Source organism: Salmo salar, chromosome ssa16, assembly GCF_905237065.1.
Source record: "Salmo salar chromosome ssa16, Ssal_v3.1, whole genome shotgun sequence".
Classification (NCBI taxonomy): Eukaryota; Metazoa; Chordata; class Actinopteri; order Salmoniformes; family Salmonidae; genus Salmo; species Salmo salar.
This window is the reverse complement of record NC_059457.1, coordinates 74884529-74910562: the sequence shown is the minus strand read 5'-3', so window position 1 is coordinate 74910562 and position 26034 is coordinate 74884529. Positions and strand designations below refer to the sequence as shown.

Below are 26034 nucleotides of genomic sequence, written 5' to 3'. Positions count from 1 at the left end.
TTTGGTGACAAAACGGATGGCACTGTGATAGACTGCATCCAGTTGGCTGAGTAGAGTGTTGGAGTGATTGGCTGACAGCAGTGGTATATCAGACCCCATACCACAGATATGACAAAAAAAACGTTTTATTGCTCTAATTACGTTGGTAACAAGTTTATAATAGTAATAAGGCACCTTAGGGGTTTGTGATGTATGGCCAATATACTACGGCTATGGGCTTTGTCCAGGCACTCCGCAATAGAACAGCCCTTAGCCGTGGTATATTGGCCATATACCACACCTCGGGCCTTATTGCTTAAGATTATAACGTCATGAAGTAAATGACATTCTAATAATGGAATGCAGATGTAATCTGACAATTGTTTTTTAATTGCAACCAAGAATGCAAAACATTTACAACAAACACACTGCGTTGACAGTTCTGGGGGTTGGGTGCAAGACAAGCTCCGCCTATTTGTGTCCACGTCAGAAGATATAGGAAGAAGCCTAGCTTAGCTGTTCAGAAACCAACAACATAATAACTATTTGCTTTGTCTGGTGACGTTCGCTACATTTTACATTCGTTTGATTGAATGGCAACGACGGATACTGTACAGTCGAACCAATATTTGAAACCAACCTGTGCCGCTTCATGCAACTGTAAAGGATATCGCGATGTAAGGGAAGCCAGCACACAAACCGACACCAAAGTACAAGGTGAGACTACTGCACTGTCAGTTACAGGCTAGTTGACAGCTTGACAGAGAATGCTGCGAATGTTTTTACTGTTCGATATAATATTGCTACTCACACGGAATAATGAGCTTTGAGGCATATTAAAAATAAAGACGTCATTGTGTCACCGTCAAGCCTTTTATTAGTTTGAACCCACACGTCTTTAGCCTAACTAGTGACTGTCTAGAAACGTCCAAACGGGATCCTTGGGACGTCCCAACTCTGACGTCACCCCATTGAAAAATTAAATAGTAGCGGTTTCGGGTAGTGACGTTCCAAGGATAACGTGACTGGTGCTGCAAAGTGGTCTTGAGCTTTTTGGCACCGGACAGGTAAGCTGGGCTTGCTCTGTAATAGTAGGATTGCTGAATCAAGCATCCGTTTGGTTGTTCTCCCATATGAATGCCAGAGTCACATACATGTTTTGAAGAGAAATGTACTGGCCAACAGTTTCAAATTCTATGTAGGTGCTCCAGAGTTGCAGTGGGAAGAGGAAGCAAATGTCTGCCCAATGTTTGCTTTAACCAAATAGTTTCTTTGAGCTCAATGTGTTATCACTTGGGAGCAGCAAAGATCTAGTGGACAAAAAACTCACTTGCCTTCCCTGTTTGTAATCCTGTTTTTCTATGGTGTGTTATTAGGTCATGGACCCAGGCTGTCCAAGGTTAACCTCTTCACCCTGCTGAGTTTATGGATGGAACTTTTCCCCAAGGAGGAACCAGAAGACATAAACCAGAATGACTTTGTAAGTTTGACCTACAGTGCATTCAGAATTTATTTAGACAACTTCTCCTTTTCCACATGTTATGTTATAGCCTTTTTCCCTCATCAATCTACACACAGTACCCCATAATAACAAAGTGAAAACAGGCTAAGACTTTTTGCAAATGTATCAAAAACAGAAATACCTTATTTACATAAGTATTCAGACCCTTTGCTATGAGACTTGAAATTGAGCTTAGGTGCATCCTGTTTCCATCGATCATCCATAAGATGTTTCTACAACTTCATTGGAGTTCACCTGTGGTAAATTCAATTGATTGGACATGATTTGGAAAAGCATACACCTGTCTATATAAGGTCCCACAGTTGACCGTGCATGTCAGAGCAAAAACCAAGTCATGAGGCCAAAGGAATTGTCCATAGAGCTCAGAGACAAGATTGTGTCGAGGCACAGATCTGTGGAAGGGTACCAAAACATTTCTGCAGCATTGACGGTCCCCAAGAACACAGTGGCCTCCATCAGTCTTAAAAGTATATATATTATCTTTATTTAACTAGGCAAGTCAGTTAAGAACAAATTCTTATTCTCAATGACAGCCTAGGAACAGTGGGTTAACTGCCTTGTTCAGGAGCAGAATTACATTTTTTACCTTGTCAGCTGGATTCGATCTTGTGACCTTTCGGTTACTAGTCCAACGCTCTAACCTGCCGCCCCATTCTTAAATGGAAGAAGTTTAGAATCTTCCTAGAGCTGGCTGCTCGGCCAAACTGAGCAATCGGGGGATAAGGGCCTTGGCCAGGGAGGTGACCAAGAACCCGATGGTCACTCTGACAGAGCTCCAGAGTTCCTCTGTGGAGATAGGAGAACCTTCCAGAAGGACAACCATCTCATCAGCACTCCATCAATCAGGCCTTTATGGTAGAGTGGCCAGGCAGAAGCCACTCCTCAGTAAAAGGCACATGACAGCCCACTTGGAGTTTGCCAAAAGGCACCTAAAGGACTCTGACCATGAGAAACAAGATTTTCTGGTCTGATAAAACCAAGACTGAGTTCTTTGGCCTGAATGCAAAGCATCACGTCTGGATGAAACCTGGCACCCTCCCTACGGTGAAGAGTGAATTTGCAGAGAAGAATGTGAGAAACTCCCTGAATACAGGTGTGCCAAGCTTGTAGCATCATACCCCAGAAGACTTGAGGCTGTAATTGCTGTCAAAGGTGCTTCTACAAAAAATTTGCAAACATTTCTAAAAACCTGCTTTTGCTTTGTCATCATGGGGTATTGTGTGTAGATTGATGAAGAACATTTATTTAAAAATCAATTTTAGAATAAGGCTGTGATGTGGAAAAAGTCAAGGGGTCTTAATACTTTCCGAATGCACTGTATAGCGGCCATTACATATTGTTGTTAGAACGTTGGGCCAGTAACCAAAAGGTTGCTAGTTTGAATACTCGAGCCAACAAGGTGAATAATCTGTTGATGTGCCCTTGAGCAAGGTACTTAACCCTAATTTGCTCCAGGGGTGCTGTACTACTATGTCTGACCCTGTAAAACAACACATTTCACTGCACCTATCTGGTGTATGTGTCAAAACATTTGTATAGATAACATGCAATAAATTACCATATCGAGCATCATCAATTATATGAGATGCATCATCACTTTTCTCCCTTATCTCCTGTCTGTTTCTCTGTGTCAGACGCGTGGTACAGGCCTGGTGGTGGTTCGGGACCACAGGGTGGTGGGTCTCCACTGCTCCGGTCCAGAGCTCCACGTGGGGCAGGTAGCTGTGATCAGACACGGGCCCAGGCTGGCTGCCTCAGACCTGTACTTCTCTAGGAGACCCTGCGCTACCTGCCTCAAGATGCTTATCAATGGTGAGGATATATATACACACACACACACACACACACACACAGAGGGCGAGATCACTTGTAAAATCTTGTCTCTTGTCTGTCATCTCCAGCTGGTGTGAGCCGCATCTCCTTCTGGCCTGGTGACCCTGAGATGAGTCTGCTAGCAGTCAGGCCTAATGGGACGGACACCATTTCACTGGAGGCCATGCTGGACGCCATTGCTTCCGAGAAGCTGAAGTCCAACAGCCGGCCCCACATCAGTGTGGTGGTGCAGCCCGTGGCCCCCGGCATGCAGCAGTTTGTGGAGGAGACCTCCAGGGGGTGTGACTTCATGGAGAGGGTGTTGGGGGACGACCCCGAATTGGACGCTGGGGACTTCTACTGGAAGCAGAGGAGACGGAACCTGGACACTTTCTCCGAAAAGTTCCTAATCCCGCACGAACAGTGCCACCGTGACATTCTCACCAAAATAGGTCCGTAGTACAATCATTCAACTGTACTTGTTAGCTAGCTTGTGTTCACCGGCTAGCTGTATTTGGGCTATATTGCCTAACTCAAGATGGGTAGGTTTGAGGATCTCCTTTGCTCAAGAGGCCACGTGCCATGCCATCTGTTGTGTAGATCCTGTTAAATGAATGGTAAACATACTGTTTATAGATGAGGATTTGACACTGTCTTGCTACAGGTCTGGAGAACTTCTGCATGGAGCCGTACTTCTCCAACCTGCGTCAGAACATGAGGGAGCTGGTCGGGATTCTGGCCTCAGTAGCTGCTAGTGTGCCTCTACTCCAGCATGGCTTCTACAGGACGGACTCCCAGCCTGCGACCTCGGAGCTGCCCCAGCCTCAGGGGGTGTCCCAGGAGATTGCCAGACACTGCATCATACAGGCCAGACTGTTGGCCTACAGAACAGGTACCTGAAATATCTGTTTAGTAGTCTAGATACCAGCCAGATTACTCATTCAAACTAGGAAGTCATTTTGCAAATGTGACATGTCACTACATTTTGTGGGGAATCGCATAAAGGAGTTCCAAGCAATTAAAAAGAGAAAATGCAGGAGAGAGAAGACTATTGTTATGACTTTTGTTATGATAACTATTGTTATGACATAACATCCCATGGTTGACTGCACGTTTGTTGGAGAGATGTGTTGCCCTGGGGGGGTATCGGGTGTCCGATGAACAGAAAGTATCCCAAAAGACATTCTAGTTTCATTAGTGGTTAGCGACAGCTGCTATGAAAAGGAGTTCTCTGATTGGTTGGTCAGCCGATCACTCAAGAAATCAACATTTTTATTTTTTGAAAGGGTTAATTATATGTTCATGTTTTAAGGCTAACAGGACAAGCTGTGATGGGTGGTTCAACCTGTCTGAAGGTTTAAACAGATGGAACATGTCTGAGTGTTGTTTGTTGCTATTCCAGAGGACCCTAAGGTTGGGGTTGGTGCTGTCATTTGGGCAGAAGGGAAATCAGTGAGTAAACCATTATTGTATTTTCTAAGCTCATAACTATACATGAATATTATGTGTTTCGCCTCTGTTATATAATGACAAAAATAAAGTGGAAAGGCTGGTAACAAAGAGTTCAATGTGAAAAATGAATAAGGTCAAACTGGCATTCACTGTTTTCTGTGCTCACCTGTTTTAGGGTGGTTGTGATGGCACGGGGCGGCTGTACCTGGTGGGTTGTGGGTACAACGCCTACCCAGTGGGCTCAGAGTACGGAGAGTACCCCCAGATGGACAACAAACAGCAGGACCGCCAGAGGAGGAAGTACCGCTACATCATCCACGCTGAGCAGAACGCACTCACCTTCAGGTCAGGAGGAGAGGGAAGACATGGGCTCCATCTCGATACTCCTAAGTGACTTCCTCCTCTTATATCCACCCTTCATCTCCACTGATATGAGAGGACAGGATACAGATGTAGGAGCTTAATTGCAGCAACAGGAAATGTGAATTATAATTAATGGACATTTTTGTAGGGTTTGATACGTTTTTCGTATGCTATTGACATTTTTAAAGTGGAATTGGCAAACTTCAGAAGCCTTTTTAAACCTCAAATACACTACACATTTTACATTTCCTACATTGCAGGAAAGTTTTTCTGCAACAGGGTGATCAAATTAAGATCCTACATCTGTAGGTGAAGGAAATAAAGGGAAGGTGTACATGGGTATATTTGCTCTTGACCTGTCCAGTCCTTACAGGTCAGCAGAGATTGCAGAGGATGCAAGGAGGTACATCCGAGAAGTCGGACCAGGGGGCAGGAATTAGTAGCTGGGCATGAGGATTTATGACGTAAATAAATGTGATTGACTGTCGTTTCTAGGAGTGACGAGATCCGCGAGGAGAACACCATGCTGTTTGTGACTAAGTGTCCGTGTGATGAGTGTGTCCCTCTGATCCGAGGAGCTGGGATCAAGCAGATCTACACCACTGACCTGGACAGCGGCAAAGACAAGGGAGACATCTCCTACCTCAAATTCCACGGCCTCCAAGGAGTCCTGAAGTTCATTGTGAGTACCTACATTGATTGACGGATGAATAGTTTTTCTATGGGTGTAGCAGCATCTCGATAGTCTCTTCCTCTCATATTTTCTTCATCTGTACTGATGAGGGAAAAAACTGGATGGATTCCTCGTAGATGTTTTCCATTCAGCTTTTACCTATCCTTGTGTTTTCCTCGTTAGGCTAATGAGGTATACTTATGATAGTGCTTTCTACAGATGCAATTTTCTTAGTGTGTTTACATGTTTTCGTTACAGTGGCAGAAGTCCTCTCTGGCCAGGAGAGCCTCTGAACATGCTGGTCTTCATCTAGCCAGTGAGTTGTCCTTCTCTGTACCATTAGTTAGCATGACATTTGTCACTTTGTAGAGAGTGATGTCACGTCTTCTCCTCCTTCTCTAATAAACTCAGCAAAAAAAATAACGTCCCTTTTTCAGGACCCTGTCTTTCAAAGATAATTCATAAAAATCCAAATAACTTCACAGATCTTCATTGTAAAGGGTTTAAAGACTGTTTCCCATCGTTAAGACACTAACAGCTTACAGACGGTAGGCAATTAAGGTCACAGTTATGAAAACTTAGGACACTAAAGAGGCCTTACTATAGACTCAGAAAAACACCAAAAGAAAGATGCCCAGGGTCCCTGCTCATCTGCATGAACGTGCCTTAGGCATGCTGCAAGGAGGCATGAGGACTGCAGATGTGGCCAGGGCAATAAATTGCAATGTCCGTACTATGAGACGCCTAAGACAGCGCTACAGGGAGACAGGACGGACAGCTGATCGTCCTTGCAGTGGCAGACAACGTACAACACCAGCAAAGGATCGGTACATCCGAACATCACACCTGCGGGACAGATACAGGATGGCAACAACAACTGCCCGAGTTACACCAGGAACGCACAATCCCTCCATCAGTGCTCAGACTGTCCGCAATAGGCTGAGAGAGGCTGGACTGAGGGCTTGTAGGCCTGTTGTAAGGCAGGTCATCACCAGCAACAATGCCGCCTATGGGCATAAACCCACCGTTGCTGGACCAGACAGGACTGGCAAAAAGTGCTCTTCACTGATGAGTCGCGGTTTTGTCTCACCAAGGGTGATGGTCGGATTCGCATTTATCGTCGAAGGAATGAGCATTACACCGAGGCCTGTACTCTGGAGCGGGATCGATTTGGAGGTGAAGGGTCCGTCACAGCATCATTGGACTGAGCTTGTCATTGCAGGCTATCTCAACGCTGTGCATTACAGGGAAGACATCCTCCTCCCTCATGTGGTACCCTTCCTGCAGGCTCATCCTGACATGACCCTCCAGCATGACAATGCCACCAGCCATACTGCTCGTTCTGTGAGTGATTTCCTGCAAGACAGGAATGTCAGTGTTCTGCCATGGCCAGCGAAGAGCCCGCATCTCAATCCCTTTGAGCATGTCTGGGACCTGTTGGATCGGAGGGTGAGGGCTAGGGCCATTCCCCCCAGAAATGTCCGGGAACTTGCAGGTGCCTTGGTGGAAGGGGGGGGGGGGGGTGTGTGTAACATCTCACAGCAAGAACTGGCAAATCTGGTGCAGTCCATGAGGACGAGATGCACTGCAGTACTTAATGCAGCTGGTGGGCCACACCAGATACTGACTGTTACTTCTGATTTTTACCCCCCCCCTTTGTTCAGGGACACATTATTCCATTTATGTTAGTCACATGTCTGTGGAACTTGTTGAATCTTATGTTCATACACATGTTAAGTTTGCTGAAAATTAACGCAGTTGACAGTGAGAGGACGTTTATTTTTTTGCAGAGTTTATATTGCCGGTCGCACAAATGTAACGTGCATGCCGCCACCTAATCACCACAATACTGATGACAGATCAGCCCTTCTAACCGTCTCTGATTTGACTCTGCGATGTGTCCCACCTCTGACCATGTCTTATGATTACAGATGGCTGCGTGGGGAAGCATGGGAGACAGCCTGAACAGGCCCTTCAATCCAATAAGAGGTTACGGTCAGCAACAAATCCAGACCTTTCTCCTGTTTGTTGAACAATGGTACCTGTAGCTTTCAGTCTGGTTTCACCAGGCTACGGTCCCCAGGCTCTTGTTGGCATTGGAAACATTTTAATTTATCCAATCGCATATTGATCAGTGATTCAAGTAAGGAAGGATGCATTTTAACAATGATGGAAATTCAAAGGCCTCATACTCCCCTGTAATGGACAGTTTCAAGGAGTAAACTCAAGGTGATTTTTAAAGGACTGACTGTATATTCGAAGGAAATGGTACTACGTAGATATTAAAAAAACAGTAATTGCGAGGCTTGTATAAGTGAACTGTAAATGCGTGTTTCCTGTTTGTCTGAAGAGTTTACAATGAAAGTTGTATGAAGGCTACTGTTGATTGTAGCTTTAAGTTTACTATAGTTCTTCCAGACTTGAAGAACCCCAGCCATTGCAGGCTACCGCCACTATATTGCACTTTGCCTCAAAGGAAACTAACCTCTAGACCCATGCAACTGTGCTTTGTCTGTTTTTTTGTTACATGGTGACTCCTACATCCTTGAATTGTTTCATCCTGTTTTGCCAAACTTTTTAACTGATAACAATAAGCATCTAACGATATAAAATGACAAACCAGGAAAACAATGTATGCATTTATTTTATTGGTGTTGTGGTGTCAATGTGATAAAAAAAAAAAATGAAATCCCATGGTTGAAAAGGGTCAATATTACAGTATGTTAAGTAAATCTGTTTTGGCTCGGGTGTAAGTTCCTACTGATACAGCCTCTTATCATTTTAATCCAACAAAGTCACAGTTTGCCATTCGAAGCGCCGTTTATACCTGGTATTAACATGGGTCCTGATCTTGTCCATATTCTGATTGTGACCATTTCTAGACCTGTGTAGAATATTAAAATTATTGATGGTGATTCTTCCTGACTACCTCCAGAGGTCATCGAGGACTAATTGTATCTTACAAGTGTAAACAGATCTGGATTGTCAAACCGTCCCTCTAAAATCATTGATTCAAGGGATCAATATGTCTTAACATTGGGAATCTCATAATTTGAATACAGGGAGGGAATAGGGTTCAAAATACAACTTTTGAGAAAGGTCATTGGCATGGCAAGACTGTGACCTTATGGTCCCTCTCCTAGTTCACAGCACCAGCAGGAGGGAGGGCACCATTATTGTTTTTGTGCATTTTATAAAGCTGTTCATTCCTTTAGTCATTTTAGAATGTCAGATATGTATTAAAACATTTAAGTAGGTTGTAAAACAAAAGCCGCATTGGGATTCAAACTGGCAACACCCTCCCACAAGCACTCCACCTCCCTGAAACACTTGTAAACTCCACCCACTGACATGTCACTCTAAGCTCTGCCCACTGAACTTTCATCCAACCAATCAATTTGTCCCCAGCTACCTCGAGAGGTGGTCAGGAAGATCTGTTCACAATTAATTATTGTTTACACTGGTCTAGAAATGTGGTCAAGATCAAGATTGCATGTTAGCACCAGATATAGAACAGGGCTAGAATGACAGTTTCACCAAAACAAGGGCATTGAGGATACTATCCCTTATGTGTCAAGTCCAATCTACCAATTGTAAAAATAAAGTATTTGGCAATTTAAAGAACAATCACTTGTCTGTGGCATGGTGCCCATCACATTTATTATTCAATATTACTTTGAAGAGCCATATTAATTAGTTCATATTTTCAATTTAGATGTGATTGTAAGTTACAAGCTCAACCACCATGATTAAAATATGCATTGGGTCAATTTATGAGGTTATTTAATTTAGATTTACCCCAAAACAAGCTCCATGTACAAAATAAAATAAATTCAGAGCAAGATGCTTCTACCTTATCCAGTTTACTGGTATGTTAACTTTCCTGGACAATCATAGTCCTGAGTTTTGGCCTCCTGGTTTCTAGTTGTATGATGCGATCAATGAACTGCACAACATTTTTTTAAAGTAAAAATATTCCTTCAACTGCACAACTCAAATATAGTGAGTTCAAGGTTCATTGCTTAATCACGACTAATATGTTCAACCAGACCATATTTTTCTAAATAAGAATTAAGCTCTGCCTAGGAAAGTATTTAAAATACAAAGAAAGGGAAAACAAAAACAAAGGCACCTCTGTATGTACCCCTACTGTTAATGTGTTCCACCAACCATCCCCCTCCACCATGAAAACAAGTTAAAGAAATCACTTTCTTACAGAAAAAATAAAAAAATCAGAGGATTTTTCTGTCACCCGCAATGGCACTCACTTATGGGTTAAAACCCCAAACTTTTTTTTAATCATCATGATAGAATCCTGTTGAACAGGAAACTACTTCATCAGCATAAAATGAACCAAAAAGGAATAGATCCTTTAGCGTTGAATGATACAGAAAGTGCTACCAGCCATCTGTGGAGAATCAATTATCAAAACTATTGATAACCTTCGTATAGAATATGACTTGGCAGTAAAAGAATGGCCCCGCTGATCACCAGACATCTAATATGTTCCTTGTAAGATCAAATTTAGAGAGTTGTCATGTCAGAGGACCTACTACAGCGTTGAAGCACAACTTAAGTGTAAATTGTGGAAGTACAACCGCAGGAGTAAGACTAGCAGGGAATGTGAGTCTGAAGAGGAGTTCTACAGAACATTTGAGAATACCATTTAGATCCTCTAATGGAGAAATAGCAATTCCTTCTATGATTCTGGATACTTCAGTTGTACTGTGGTTAGATTAGGAGAGTATTAGAAGTCAGAACTATCTAGCTGGCTCATGCCTGCAAGTGGCAATGAAAAGAAGAGAACATTTGCAAAAAAATCTTTGCGCAATTAAAGTGATGACCAGTGGTCTCCACAGCTCACTCAGCCAATCACCTAAGAAAAAAAATCTGATTGAGAACTATTCTCCTCAAAGTTAAAGGAACCAAGAAAAAGACAATATTGTCTTCGATATTTGAAACTGAATCATTATTGTCAATGTATTTTTGTCAACAATAAAAAGTAAAGGTTAGGTAAAGGTCATAGCTAAGGGGAAGGGTTTTAGGGACGAATGGGGGTAAGGTTTTAAGAGGCGGGTTTCTTTAGGTCTCGGATCTGTTTGATTAGGTAGGTCTTCTCGTCGTTGAATTGCTCGTCGTCCATGCGGTCCTTCTGGAAGTTGTTAAGGAAGTCGATGAGTTTGGGCTGGTTCTTCAGCAGGATGTCTACGATGGGCTGCGTCTTGTTGGGGTTCGCTACAAACACCTGGGTGGAGGGGTCAGCCTGTCAGTTCTGTACATTACATTGATATCAGCAATTACATTCTAGTAAGAACCCAATGGTAATGCCATGGAATGTTTGGGGACAACATGGAGGCCAGTTTGCCAGACTTTTTTATATGAACGGCTCAGGGAACGGCTTCTGTGTCGTACCTTGAATACGTGGAAGGCCTCAAATTGTATGTTAGGGCTCTTGTCCCTCAGTAGGTTCATCATCAGCTTCAGGTTCTCAGGCTTGCTGATGTACCGGGTCATCACTGTGAAGTTATGCCTGTCCAACAGAAGCTCTCCCAACAACTACACAAACAAAGACCAGGGTATGCAAATGTTTACTATGAAGCAAGATAATCAACACCATAGTAGCATGCAAAGATTTAGTCTAGAAATAATCCATGTAAAATGTGAATAATAGAACACACCTTTAATGACTGTCTCTTTGTCACATAGTTATCAGAGTGTAATAACTTCTCATACTGGTCAAAGATCTGCAAAGATATAAAGGAACAGGCTGAGGGGTGGCTGCATCAACAGTCAAAAGTGGCTCAAAATAAATTCACAATAAAAAAAAAAGTTCACAGAATGAAATAGGTGTTTCAGATAGTTCAATGGGATGGAATGTCTTGAAGTTGATATTCTCTAACATCTCAGTCAGGTCTGAAAGGGCCCTTATCAGGGGTGCGGTTTGGGCCTGTGTGTGAGAGAGTGAGTGAGTGAGTGAGTGAGAGAGATAAGCCTCCAGCGGCCTTTGGCATGAAAGCAGCCTTCTGTAACCTAGTGCGGCCCAGTGTAGGGTAGTGTCTGGCCAGTAACCCGAGCAGCCTCCAGCCTGGCCTGTCTGCTCTCCCCTGGGGTCTTCCCTGAGCCCCACACTACAACAGACAAGGTGGTCTTATGCAAGCAGGGAAAACCAGTGACCACAGATGCCTGGAGTGTATGTGGCTAGTCTTAAGGGTGGTATAAATGCACTCATTCATTGTAGAGTATGGCTCATCAATCAACGTGTTTTGTTTATCCACACACACTTCAGTGTATTCATCTGGTAAATGGCAATGAGAGTACGAGTGTGTGATGTAAATGGATTCATGAATTCTGTCAAGAGGGTAGAGGGCGCAACAACAACAAACACATTTTCCTTCCATGAAGTCCATCTGCTAAAGGTTAAATGCTCCCAGGGCGGCAGAATGTTGAACATGTCACTTACTGCGTCATAATTCTGCTCTAGATATTCAGCTACCAGGACCTTGTGTCTTGTGAGCAGGTCCTGTGAATGGGGGAGGAAACGTGCTCACTTTAATTCACACAAAAACAAACATTGTATATTACATATCATCTGCTGCATCGAGTCATTTCTGATCTATTCATTTTGTCAACTTTCAAACAAATGGGCATGGACAGATACAACAGTAATGTAAAGATTAGCATATCATCTAAGACCCATCCCAGTCTTATTAATATGGGTTTAATACAAGGTTTTTCCAGGACCCAAAGATGCTTTCAAATCTTGTGTAATCTGACCTTGAAGGTGGCGAAAGCGTCTGAGGCGATGTCGAAGGTCTCCAGCTCTACGTAACTGAAGAAGTCCTGGAAGTGTTCTGAGTGGAGAACCAGCTTGGCCAGTGGCTCGTGTCTGATGCACTCCCTCAGCATGATGCCACAGTTCAGCGCCGACCCAGGGGTCTCATACCTGCAGGAAGAGGGACACACGCAGACATCACTGAGTATCACACCAACGGCTGTGGTCAGCTGTGGTACATGAAGAGAGTGTGTGAGAGAGAAACTCACCCTTTTTGCAGCACAAACAGCACCTCTTGGTGAGAGCAGAAGTACTCGACGGTGGGGCTGCGGGTGCCGATCTGCCTCCGCAGGATGTTGTTGAAGATCTGACACACGTCCTTCTTCCCCTGGGGACATGCAATGGAAAACGTTTAAAAACAAAAGCCTCCTTGTTTCAGACCGTTTTCTTCCGTTTTGTGCCTAATGAACACGACTTTGGTCCGGCTTTGGCTCAGTCTCACCTCAAAGTCGATGACCTGCAGGTTTTCCACCAGCGAGATGAGCAGGCCGCTGTTGTAGAGCTCCTGGGCCAACTGGGCCACCGTCTCTGTGTGAGGCTCCTTGTCACCGGTCCCATATAGTATCTCCTTCATGGCCACAAGACACTTAGACACCTCCTCTGATGCCTGGGACAGGGACACCAGTTAGAAGTACATATTGTGCCTGTGTGTCTAACAGTATTGCTGCTAATAATGTTATGCTGTTTATTAAAAAAAAACTGCCATGGTATTATACTTGTTGACCACAAGAGGGAGACATTTAATTGACTACCTATGGAGGTACAGCTCTGTAGACACTTATGTCTCAGCCTCAGACCCAATCATAAGACACATTATTATTGACTTGCTCTGGATATCAGCATTGCATATGACAGGAGTGGACTGTATTGAGATCACTATAGCCTGGCTGTGTGTGGAAGCAGCCTGGTTAGAGCTGAAGCAGTTCCAGAGCCAGGTTACTGGGAGTTCTGTCTGGACAGCCCCTCTAACAGTCCCGTGGTGGAAAGGGCCTTTACAGCTGGGTGTCAATGAAGGAACGGCCAGGCAGCGATGCTACTTTCACAGCCCAGTGTCAGTTAGAGGCGCACCGTAATAATAACCACACCAACTGACTGATCAGATAAAATAGAAGAGGTACACCGAGGCCCCAACAGCAATGTTACACAACACCTGCTTGTGGGCCTTTTCTATGGGAAGTACTGGTTTGTGTGGTGAGGACTATTATAAGGACTTGTGTTGTAAGGATTTGTTTAGTGAGGATTCGTGGTGTAAGGACTCGTGTTATGAAGAGGAGTCACACCTTATCTGTTTTCTTGTCTTGTTTGACCAGGATGGCCATATTCTCCTTCAGAGTCCGGACGATGTCGGCGGGATTCTTGTGGGATTTACCGAACAGCGGCATGGTGGCGGGGCCTCTCCTGACAGCCTTAAAAACACACACAGGACACACATAACACACACACATTATACCCCATCTATCGATAACATATAAATTACACAACTGGGTGGTTCGAGCCCTGAATGTTGATTGGCTGACATGGTCCAGCATCCCTGTGGAATGCTTTTGACACCTTGTAGAGTCCATGCCCCTAAGAATTGAGGTGCAAGCCAATATTAGGAAGGTGTTCTTAATGTTTTGTACACTCAGTGTATATCACACATTATAAACTGGGTGGTTCGAGCCCTGAATGCTGAAAACGGTGGTATATCACGGGTACGACAAAAAAATTATTTTTACTGCTCTAATTACATTGGTAATCAGTTTATAATAGCAATAAGACACCTCAGGGGTTTGTGATATATGGCCAATATACCACGGTTAAGGGTTGTATCCGCGTTGCGTCATGCATAGGAACAGCCCTTAGCCCTGGTATATTGGCCATATACCATACCCCCTCGGGCCTTATTGCTTATTTATACCATCCGTCCGATTGAAACTCAGTTTTTTTTATATCAGTGGAAGATAATTTATTTAAAAGTCCCAATTCAGAAAAAATGAATTGGAAGACGTGATGCTTCTCATTTTCTCAGATAGGATAGGACACGGTTTTGATCTGAGAATCCGTCGGGAGAATACATACACACACTACCGTTCAAAAGTTTGGGGTCACTTATAAATGTCCTTGTTTTTGAAAGAAAATCTCATTTTTTGTCCATTAAAATAACATCAAATTGATCAGAAATACAGTGTTAATGTTGTAAATGACTATTGTAGCTGGAAACGGAAACGGCTGATATTTAATGGAATATCTACATAGGCGTACAGAGGCCCATTATCAGCAACCATCACTCCTGTGTTCCAATGGCACGTTGTGTTTGCTAATCCAAGTTTATAATTTTAATAGGCTAATTGATCATTAGAAAACCATTTTGCAATTATGTTAGCACAGCTGAAAACTGTTGATCTGATTAAAGAAGCAATAAAACTGGCCTTCTTTAGACTAGTTGAGTATCTGGAGCATCAGCATTTGTGGGTTCGATTACAGGCTCAAAATGGCTAGAATCAAATAACTTTCTTCTGAAGCTCATCAGTCTATTCTTGTTCTGAGAAACGAAGGCTATTCCATGTTTACAAACACTACTGGAACAAGTATCCGTACCCATTGAATGCAGCGATCACAATATAGTGGCTATATCCAGGAAAGCCAAAGTTCCAACAGCTGGGCCTAAAATAGTGTATAAGAGATTTCGCTGTGACTTATGTGGATGATGTTTTAAAAATATTTTTTGGTCTGATGTGATTAATGAGTAGCATCCAGGTGCTGCACTTGATGAATTTATGAAATTGCTTCTTCCAATTACTGATAAACACACACCTGTTAAGAAACTGACTTAAGGCTCCATGGATTGATGAGGAATTGAAAAACACTATGGTTGAAAGAGATGGGGCAAAAGGAGTGGATAATAAGTCTGGCTGCACATCTGACTGGCTGACTTACTGCAAATTGAGAAATGTGACTAAACTCAACAAAAAGAAGAAGAAACTGTATTATGAAGTCAAGATCAAAAATATAAAGAATGATGGAAAAAACGAAATGAATTTATGGACAGTTGTGGTGGTCCTCATGAAATCTAGTTTCATCATAGGGCTTGGTTTTTGCGACTGCACTTGAAGAAACGTTCAAAGTTCTTGAAATGTTCTGAATTGACTGACCTTCACGTCTTAAAGTAACAATGGACTGTCGTTTCTCTTTGCTTATTTGAGCTGTTCTTGCCATAATATGGACTTGGTCTTTTACCAAATAGGGCTATCTTCTGGATACCACCCCTACCTTGTCACAACACAACTGATTGGCTCAAACGCATTAAGGAAAGAAATTCCACAAATTAGCTTTTAACAAGGCACACATGTTAATTGAAATGCATTCCAGGTGACTACCTCATGAAGCTGGTTGAGAGAATGGCAAGAGTGTGTAAGCTATGATCCCTTATTGATGTCACATGTTAAATCCACTTCAATCAATATAGATGAAGGGGAGGAGACAGGTTAAAGAATGATTTTTAAGCCTTGGGACAATTGAGACAAATTGTCTATGTTTGCCATTCAGAGGGTGAATGGGCAAGACAAAAGATTGAAGTGCCTTTGAACGGGGTATGTTAGTAGGTGCCAGGCACAGTGGTTTGTGTCAAGAACTGCAACGCTGCTGGGTTTTTCACACAACAGTTTCCTGTGTGTTTCAAGAATATTCCACCACACAAAGGACATCCAGCCAACTTGACACAACTGTGGGAAGCATTGGAGTCAACATGGTCCAGCATCCCTGTGGAACGCTTTCGACACCTTGTAGAGTCCATGCCCCTAAGAATTTAGGTGCAAGCAAATATTAGGAAGGTGTTCTTAATGTTTTGTAAACTCAGTGTATATCACACATTATAAACTGGGTGGTTCGAGCCCTGAATGCTGAAAACGGTGGTATATCACGGGTATGACAAAACATATTTTTACTGTTCTAATTACGTTGGTTACCAGTTTATAATAGCAATAAGGCACCTCGGGGGTTTGTGGTATATGATCGATAAACCACGGCTAAGTGTTGTATCCAGGCACTCCACATTGCGTTTTGCATAAGGACAGCTTTTAGCCATGGTACATTGGCATATACCACACCCTCTTGAGCCTTATTGCTTAATTATACCATATATCAGTGTACCACAGGCATTTCTTCCCTTACTTGACATGGGGTGCATCTCAATAGTCTGAAGTATCTTCTTCTAATCTCCTCTCGTTCATCTACATTGATGTGAAATAAACAAACAAAAGCCTGCATCCCCTGTGGGTGTCCCAGACCAGGACTGAAGAACATTAGTAATGATGGAGGAGAGGAGACAAGGAGAGGAGACAAGGAGAGGAAGGCAATTGTATTGAGATACACCCACAGAAAGAAGAGTGCAGTCTTACCCCTGGGATCTAGCAGTGATTTATAAAAGGGCATAAGCAATACCCGCTTACGCTGAGTCAGACTACACTCTGCACACCTCACTGCATTCAGCACGGTTGTCATGACAACAAAACAAAGGCAGCCAGACGACAGATAATAGGTGTGCGTTTCATCACTCAAGAGGATGTCTCAACAATGTGCGTCCGAAATACTGAAATAGCCTACTCATGGCCAGTGTAAAGTTAGGCCAACTCTGTTTGAGATTTAGGATTCCAATGGTTCGCCATGTTGGCACCTAGAGTTCTAACACAGTTTACATTCTACCAAGAATCTTACAACATTATTGTCATGGAGTGTTTGACGCCAACATGAAGGATAACCTCGCTACTGAAACAAACTCTCAGAGAGAGAGAGAGAGAGAGAGAGAGAGAGAATGAATAACTTGTGACTGTTAATCCTTAGTGCTGAGCGTGACGGTATTACCTCCATTCCTCCCAGAACAGAGAGACTGATGCCAGGAGCTTGTCACTTTGATCACAGTCCACAGCAGGAGACTAGTCAGTGGACTGCATCGCTCACAGCCTTGCACATCATTTAGAGCAGATGGGATTCCCTATTCCTATTTTCTTCATGCAAGAGAATGTCTGTTCTCCACTATCCATTTCTATCTGGATGTTTGGTATGCTTGCAGTCACCCCTGAAAAAGCCCCAGCGCAAAACGCAGGACAGTGAACCCAAGAAAATCCTATTCCTATCCCACTCACTGACTACAAGCAAGAAAGGAGCCCCCTCTCTACCCAACCCCGCTCTCCCCACCCAGACCTGTTAAAAAAAACTGCATTTCCCATGAAGCTGTGAGGTAAACACAGTATAAGTAGTATCTTTGTCTCTGCATTGTTGGAAAAGGCCCCGTAAGTAAGCATTTCACTGTTAGTCCTACACCTGTTGTTTACGAAGCATGTGTTAAATAACATTTGATTTGATTAATGCAACTTTAATAACAACCCATCAATCAGAATTAAACAAGAATGAGGCTAAATGTCTCTGGACAGGCAACAGCATGAGTCCATAATGGAAGGGATAATCCTGATTCAGACACGCCACAACATGCTCAACCAGGAAATAAAAGGCTGCTAGCCTACTTTATAAACATACCACGGAGCCTACGGATATGAGGAGCGATTGGATAAAACCAAGGGGCCTGGATGTAGCCTAGGCCCAGTTGGACATAATTCACAGACTTGGGTTCACTATCGGACCTCTAGTAACAGACTAGGGGCCTACAGCATGCCATATTTTACAAATAAACTGATTTCCCCTGGATTATCTGTAACCTTAATCTGGTCTAATGTAACCTAGAAGGACAGAGTTAGGTAACAGAAATATCCTATGTATACAATCTACAGTTTATGTGATCCTTTTTAGAGCATGGTGCTTGTGACACTAGGGTAGTGGGTTCGATTCCCGGGACCACCCATACGTAAAATATATGCACGCATGACTAAGTTGCTTTGGATAAAAGCATCTGTTAAATGGCATATATTTATATTGATTTCCCCCATGCTAGATTACGGAGAAGTAATTCATAGATTGGCAGGTAAGGGTGCTCTCGAGCAGCTAGATGTTCTTTACAATTCGGCCATCAGATTTGCCACCAATGCTCCTTATAGGACACATCACTGCACTCTATACTCCTCTGTAAACTGGTAATCTCTGTAGACCCGTCACAAGACCCACTGGTTGATGCTTATTTATAAAACACTCTTAGGCCTCACTCCCCTATGTTAGATATCTACTGCAGCCCTCATCCTCCACATACAACACCCGTTCTGCCAGTCACATTCTGTTAAAGGTCCCCAAAGCACACACATCCCTGGGTCGCTCCTCTTTTCAGTTCGCTGCAGCTAGCGACTGGAACGAGCTGCAACAAACACTCAAACTGGACAGTTTTGTCTCAATCTCTTCATTCAAAGACTCAATCATGGACACTCTTACTGACAGTTGTGGCTGTTTTGCGTGATGTATTGTTGTCTCTACCTTCTTGCCCTTTGTGCTGTTGTCTATGCCCAATAATGCTTGTACCATGTTTTGTGTTGCTACTGTGTTGTCATGTGTTGCTGCCTTGCTATGTTGTTGTCTTGGGTCTCTCTTTATGTAGTGTTGTGTTGTCTCTCTTGTCGTGATGTGTGTATTGTCCCATATTTATATTTGATTTATTTTTAATCTCAGTCCCTGTCCCCGCAAGAGGCCTTTTGGTAGGCCGTCATTGTAAATAAGATTTTGTTCTTAAAACTGACTTCCCTGGTTAAATAAATACATTCAAAAAAATAAGGAGGAATGCTTTTAGCCTTTCCTAAAGGGAGTGGTTGTATTTCTTGTCATGGGCCTAGAACAGCAAGGTTGTTATCCTATACTGACACTAGAGCTGGGACGATAAACTGAAAATGATCGACACCGACCACTTATCGTGAACAATTTGCTGATATCGGTCATTACATAAATAACCAATAAGGTCCTACTAGAGGAATGGGAATTATGAAATGAAATAGGTTTGCTAATATGGGTTATTGTTTATGGAACACGTGATAGCTACAACATTCAAAGTAGTTGTAGTAGTTTTAAGGGGAATAAAAAAGAATAACTGTGGTACACATTAAATGTTATAAACGTATCGTTAAATGTATTGTTATCGTGATAATTCAATGAATTTAGCTTGATATGGATTTTTGGCCATTTCGCCCAGCGTTAACCGACACCCTGGTATTACAATTAAATAAACTAACCTCATCTAACGAACACCCTGGTATTACAATTAAATAAACTAACCTCATCTAACAGACACCCTGGTATTACATAGCATATTAAATAAACTAACCTCATCTAACAGACACCCTGGTATTACATAGTATATTAAATAAACTAACCTCATCTAACAGACACCCTGGTATTACATAGCATATTAAATAAACTAACCTCATCTAACAGACACCCTGGTATTACATAGCATATTCAATAAACTAACCTCATCTAACAGACACCCTGGTATTACATAGCATATTAAATAAACTAACCTCATCTAACAGACACCCTGGTATTACATAGCATATTAAATAAACTAACCTCATCTAACCGACACCATGGTATTACATAGATGAGGTTAGTTTATTTAATATGCTATGTAATACCAGGGTGTCGGTTAGATTAGGTTAGTTTATTTAATATGCTATGTAATACCAGGGTGTCTGTTAGATGAGGTTAGTTTATTTAATATGCTATGTAATACCAGGGTGTCTGTTAGATGAGGTTAGTTAATTTAATATGCTATGTAATACCAGGGTGTCTGTTAGATGAGGTTAGTTTATTTAATTGTAATACCAGGGTGTCTGTTAGATGAGGTTAGTTTATTTAATATGCTATGTAATACCAGGGTGTCGGTTAGATGAGGTTAGTTTATTTAATATGCTATGTAATACCAGGGTGTCTGTTAGATGAGGTTAGTTTATTTAATTGTAATACCAGGGTGTCTGTTAGATGAGGTTAGTTTATTTAATATGCTAACAGACACCCTGGTATTACAATTAAATAAACTAACCTCATCTAACAGACACCCTGGTATTACATAGCATATTAAATAAACTAACCTCATCTAACCGACACCCTGGTATTACATAGCATATTAAATAAACTAACCTCATCTAACAGACACCCTGGTATTACAATTAAATAAACTAACCTCATCTAACAGACACCCTGGTATTACATAGCATATTAAATTAACTAACCTCATCTAACAGACACCCTGGTATTACATAGCATATTAAATAAACTAACCTCATCTAACAGACACCCTGGTATTACATAGCATATTAAATAAACTAACCTAATCTAACCGACACCCTGGTATTACATAGCATATTAAATAAACTAACCTCATCTAACAGACACCCTGGTATTACAATTAAATAAACTAACCTCATCTAACAGGCACCCTGGTATTACAATTAAATAAACTAACCTCATCTAACCGACACCCTGGTATTACATAGCATATTAAATAAACTAACCTCATCTAACAGACACCCTGGTATTACATAGCATATTCAATAAACTAACCTCATCTAACAGACACCCTGGTATTACATAGCATATTAAATAAACTAACCTCATCTAACAGACACCCTGGTATTACATAGCATATTAAATAAACTAACCTCATCTAACAGACACCCTGGTATTACATAGCATATTAAATAAACTAACCTCATCTAACAGACACCCTGGTATTACAATTAAATAAACTAACCTCATCTAACAGACACCCTGGTATTACAATTAAATAAACTAACCTCATCTAACAGACACCCTGGTATTACATAGCATATTAAATTAACTAACCTCATCTAACCGACACCCTGGTATTACATAGCATATTAAATAAACTAACCTCATCTAACAGACACCCTGGTATTACAATTAAATAAACTAACCTCATCTAACAGGCACCCTGGTATTACATAGCATATTAAATAAACTAATCTCATCTAACCGACACCCTGGTATTACATAGCATATTAAATAAACTAACCTCATCTAACCGACACCCTGGTATTACATAGCATATTAAATTAACTAACCTCATCTAACAGACACCCTGGTATTACATAGCATATTAAATAAACTAACCTCATCTAACCGACACCCTGGTATTCCATAGCATATTAAATAAACTAACAGACACCCTGGTATTACAATTAAATAAACTAACCTCATCTAACCGACACCCTGGTATTACATAGCATATTAAATAAACTAACCTCATCTAACAGACACCCTGGTATTACATAGCATATTAAATAAACTAACCTCATCTAACCGACACCCTGGTATTACATAGCATATTAAATAAACTAACCTCATCTAACAGACACCCTGGTATTACATAGCATATTAAATAAACTAACCTCATCTAACCGACACCCTGGTATTACATAGCATATTAAATAAACTAACCTCATCTAACAGACACCCTGGTATTACATAGCATATTAAATAAACTAACCTCATCTAACCGACACCCTGGTATTACAATTAAATAAACTAACATCATCTAACCGACACCCTGGTATTACAATTAAATAAACTAACCTCATCTAACCGACACCCTGGTATTACATAGCATATTAAATAAACTAACCTCATCTAACAGACACCCTGGTATTACATAGCATATTAAATAAACTAACCTCATCTAACAGACACCCTGGTATTACAATTAAATAAACTAACCTCATCTAACAGACACCCTGGTATTACATAGCATATTAAATAAACTAACCTCATCTAACAGACACCCTGGTATTACAATTAAATAAACTAACCTCATCTAACAGACACCCTGGTATTACAATTAAATAAACTAACCTCATCTAACAGGCACCCTGGTATTACATAGCATATTAAATAAACTAACCTCATCTAACCGACACCCTGGTATTACATAGCATATTAAATAAACTAACCTCATCTAACAGACACCCTGGTATTACAATTAAATAAACTAACCTCATCTAACCGACACCCTGGTATTACATAGCATATTAAATAAACTAACCTCATCTAACCGACACCCTGGTATTACATAGCATATTAAATAAACTAACCTCATCTAACAGACACCCTGGTATTACATAGCATATTAAATAAACTAACCTCATCTAACAGACACCCTGGTATTACATAGCATATTAAATAAACTAACCTCATCTAACCGACACCCTGGTATTACATAGCATATTAAATAAACTAACCTCATCTAAACGACACCCTGGTATTACAATTAAATAAACTAACCTCATCTAACAGACACCCTGGTATTACATAGCATATTAAATAAACTAACCTCATCTAACAGACACCCTGGTATTACATAGCATATTAAATAAACTAACCTCATCTAACAGACACCCTGGTATTACATAGCATATTAAATAAACTAACCTCATCTAACAGACACCCTGGTATTACAATTAAATAAACTAACCTCATCTAACAGACACCCTGGTATTACATAGCATATTAAATAAACTAACTTCATCTAACAGACACCCTGGTATTACATAGCATATTAAATTAACTAACCTCATCTAACCGACACCCTGGTATTACAATTAAATAAACTAACCTCATCTAACAGACACCCTGGTATTACATAGCATATTAAATAAACTAACCTCATCTAACAGACACCCTGGTATTACATAGCATATTAAATCTACCCACACAGACACTCCTACACACACACACACACACACACACAGAGAGACACTCCTACACACACACACACACACACACATCACATCACATCTATCCTGTTAACTAGTCACTTTACCCCTACCTATAAGTACATATCTACCTCGATTACCTCGTACCCCTGCACATCGGCTCGGTACTGGTACCCCGTGTATATAGCCAAGCCATCATTGCTCATTGTGGATTTATTCCTTGTGTTACAATGTTTTCTATTTTATTGTATTCTGCATTGTTGGAAAGGCCCTGTAAGCATTTCACTGTTAGTCTACACCTGTTGTTTACTAAGCATGTGACAATAAAAATACAAGTTTACATGTCAACGATCCATTGATTCTAAGCCAACCCCGCCTGTTTTGCTCCATGGTTGCGAATGCATTGATTCTTTTGCTAAACAAGCTATAGGGAGTCATTTATAGAGCTATAGGGAGTCATTTATAGAGCTATAGGGAGTCATTTATAGAGCTATAGGGAGTCATTTATAAATCATGAGAATGGTTACGGTAGTAGGAGAGAGAGAGACTGAAGCAGGAGAGGGGAGAGGTACTGCCCTTCACAGGGTCTGACATGATTCCATCAGTCAAGATGGAGTCCAGTCCCAGAGCTCCATGAACAAACACACACAACCCCATCACAGAAAGAATACAGACGGAACAACTCAGAATTCTCAGACTGAATGCAAACGGAACCCAGACAAAACAAAGACTGATGGAACACTCCAATGGGTTGTTCTATTTCAGGGGATGTTCTGCAGCCATTTTGCCTGTTATCTTTATCATCAAACCACCATCATCATCATTCTGGCCTCTAATCACCCCTAACCACAGATAGGGGTTCAGATATTTTCCAACCCCTAATGGTGAAGGCTATGATTGGTGGAAGGGTAATCTGGTCCTAGATCTGTGGTTAGAGCCAACACACAGTACATGGCGCTGCTGCTGAAATAAAACTCCCATAAGGCCTAGAGTTATCTAAAGTGTCATTGAGCATCATGACAGTCCCTGCAATGACTACATCACTGATGACATAAGCCTATGCAGCTTGTCAGACATGTCATAGGGTACTCTTTAAAAAAATGGTGAGACACAATCTATCCTAGGTGAGGTGCAGTCTGGGTGACAGTTGTTTATGCCTGGTCTAAGATTGGCTACCAACATTCACAATCTGACACTTTCAAAACGATTTAGAAATATGGAGGCACAAATAATTATGCATTAAAGCTGGAAAACACCAAACTAGTCTGGCTGGATAAATACATAAATAAATGAATAATAACAAAACAAGGAGCCAAACTAAAAATGTAACATGGTAGGTCAAGGTCCAATGTCTTTAAATTAAGTAATTACTTATAAGACGAACATTTCGATGAAGTTGTTACTGTAGGCCTAATAGAGAATGACAGCCGGCTAGACAGAATAGCAGCCCGTATACGCGACGGCCTCTCTCTGTCTTCACTGTCCATTGGTGTTCCGATCCTACTGCACGGGAAGCTCTGCTAGTGCTAAAGCAAAACAAACACTGTACAAACAAAGCCAGACTGGACACATTCGATGCGTGACATTACGCATACGCACTCTACTTGTCCTGTGTGTTAAAGGACCATCAAACATGTTTAGGGAAGAGCGTTCCCGGATGAGGGCTTCACATGACATGTAGATTACTGTTGACACGCAGAAATAAAACAAACAAGACATGTGCGAATATGTCAAATATGGGATACACCCGTTTGGGGTTTTAAACTCCCTTTAACAGAATGGCTGTCACACGCATAAATCGGACCGTTTTAGCAGCTAATGGTTTTACAGAAAAGCAGCTAAACAGATTGGCAAATGGCTGCATTTCATTAAAGTAGCAAAGATTGTTTCAAACTTGAATCGATTGAATACAATGTTAAGGGCAGCATCAATTTGAAACATTTGAACAATAATCGTGGGCTAGCTATCTCGTAAGGATCTAATAATTTACGAATACTTACGGTGCAAGAGTCTATTTTGTATTTTTTCTCTCGGATGTCTTTGCTGCTGTCTCGATTCTCAATGTAACCGAGAAGCTTTTTCTGGTCACGCCAGCGGTGTGTTGTATGCTGGGCAAAACGTCAGAGGAAGATGTGTATGTGCGAATTAAAATGTAGGGAATCTTTTAAGAAGGCAGTGCAGAATTCCATTTGGTCTGATTCGATATGAGCCACAGTCCCGGGATAGACGGCGCGCACTGAATATTTATCTACCAGCCCATTGGTCCGTTCCCCTGTGACGTTGAGGGATTTTCATATCCGGATCACATTTTTATTTTTTAGATTTCATGGATAATAGCAGCTATGCTCTAGAAAAACATGCTCGAACAATGTTTTGATTATGGCTGTGTTTTTTTTTGTGTACAAATTATTTATAAATGGTAAAAAGTCAATTTGACCCTTAAACCGGTGAAACAAGATGGCCCTACTGTAGGTCTATCAGTTACAGCTCACAAAACAGGTATTCACCAAACCTCCGTGAACGCTGGAAATCACGCTTCTAGAGCTTAGCATTTAGGGGTGAATCATAATCTTTTCTAGTAATATACACTCAATAAAATATTTCATAAAATATTTTTGGTAGAAGCCTAACTTGTGTTGTGCGTGGTGTTTTCTATTCATATACTGTACTGTTTTTATGTTGTGTTATGTCAAAAATCACCAAAAGATTGAAAATATTAAACAATTTCAAATGTCTAGATTTTAAAACATGTCTAGGCTGT

The 26034-nt window shown here is 41.4% G+C and overlaps 2 protein-coding genes across 2 annotated transcripts; one reads left to right on the top strand and one right to left on the bottom strand.

Annotated features, from left to right (window-relative positions):
* The first annotated feature begins 434 nt into the window (after positions 1-434).
* LOC106575553 (cytidine and dCMP deaminase domain-containing protein 1) lies at positions 435-8495 on the top strand. The gene is made up of 10 exons (XM_014152130.2): positions 435-696; positions 1356-1459; positions 3136-3313; positions 3403-3765; positions 3978-4205; positions 4716-4765; positions 4941-5110; positions 5624-5810; positions 6060-6117; positions 7733-8495. The coding sequence occupies exons 1-10, from the start codon at positions 573-575 to the stop codon at positions 7831-7833; spliced, it is 1563 nt and encodes a 520-aa protein (XP_014007605.1). The 5' UTR covers positions 435-572; the 3' UTR covers positions 7834-8495.
* LOC106575554 (calcium-binding protein 39-like) lies at positions 8430-25514 on the bottom strand. Its single transcript, XM_045697820.1, has 9 exons — positions 25274-25514; positions 13914-14039; positions 13076-13240; positions 12843-12961; positions 12576-12744; positions 12262-12321; positions 11480-11545; positions 11214-11357; positions 8430-11046 (listed from the first exon to the last, which is right to left on the bottom strand). The coding sequence occupies exons 2-9, from the start codon at positions 14013-14015 to the stop codon at positions 10867-10869; spliced, it is 1005 nt and encodes a 334-aa protein (XP_045553776.1). The 5' UTR covers positions 14016-14039; positions 25274-25514; the 3' UTR covers positions 8430-10866.
* Between the last annotated feature and the right edge of the window lie 520 nt (positions 25515-26034).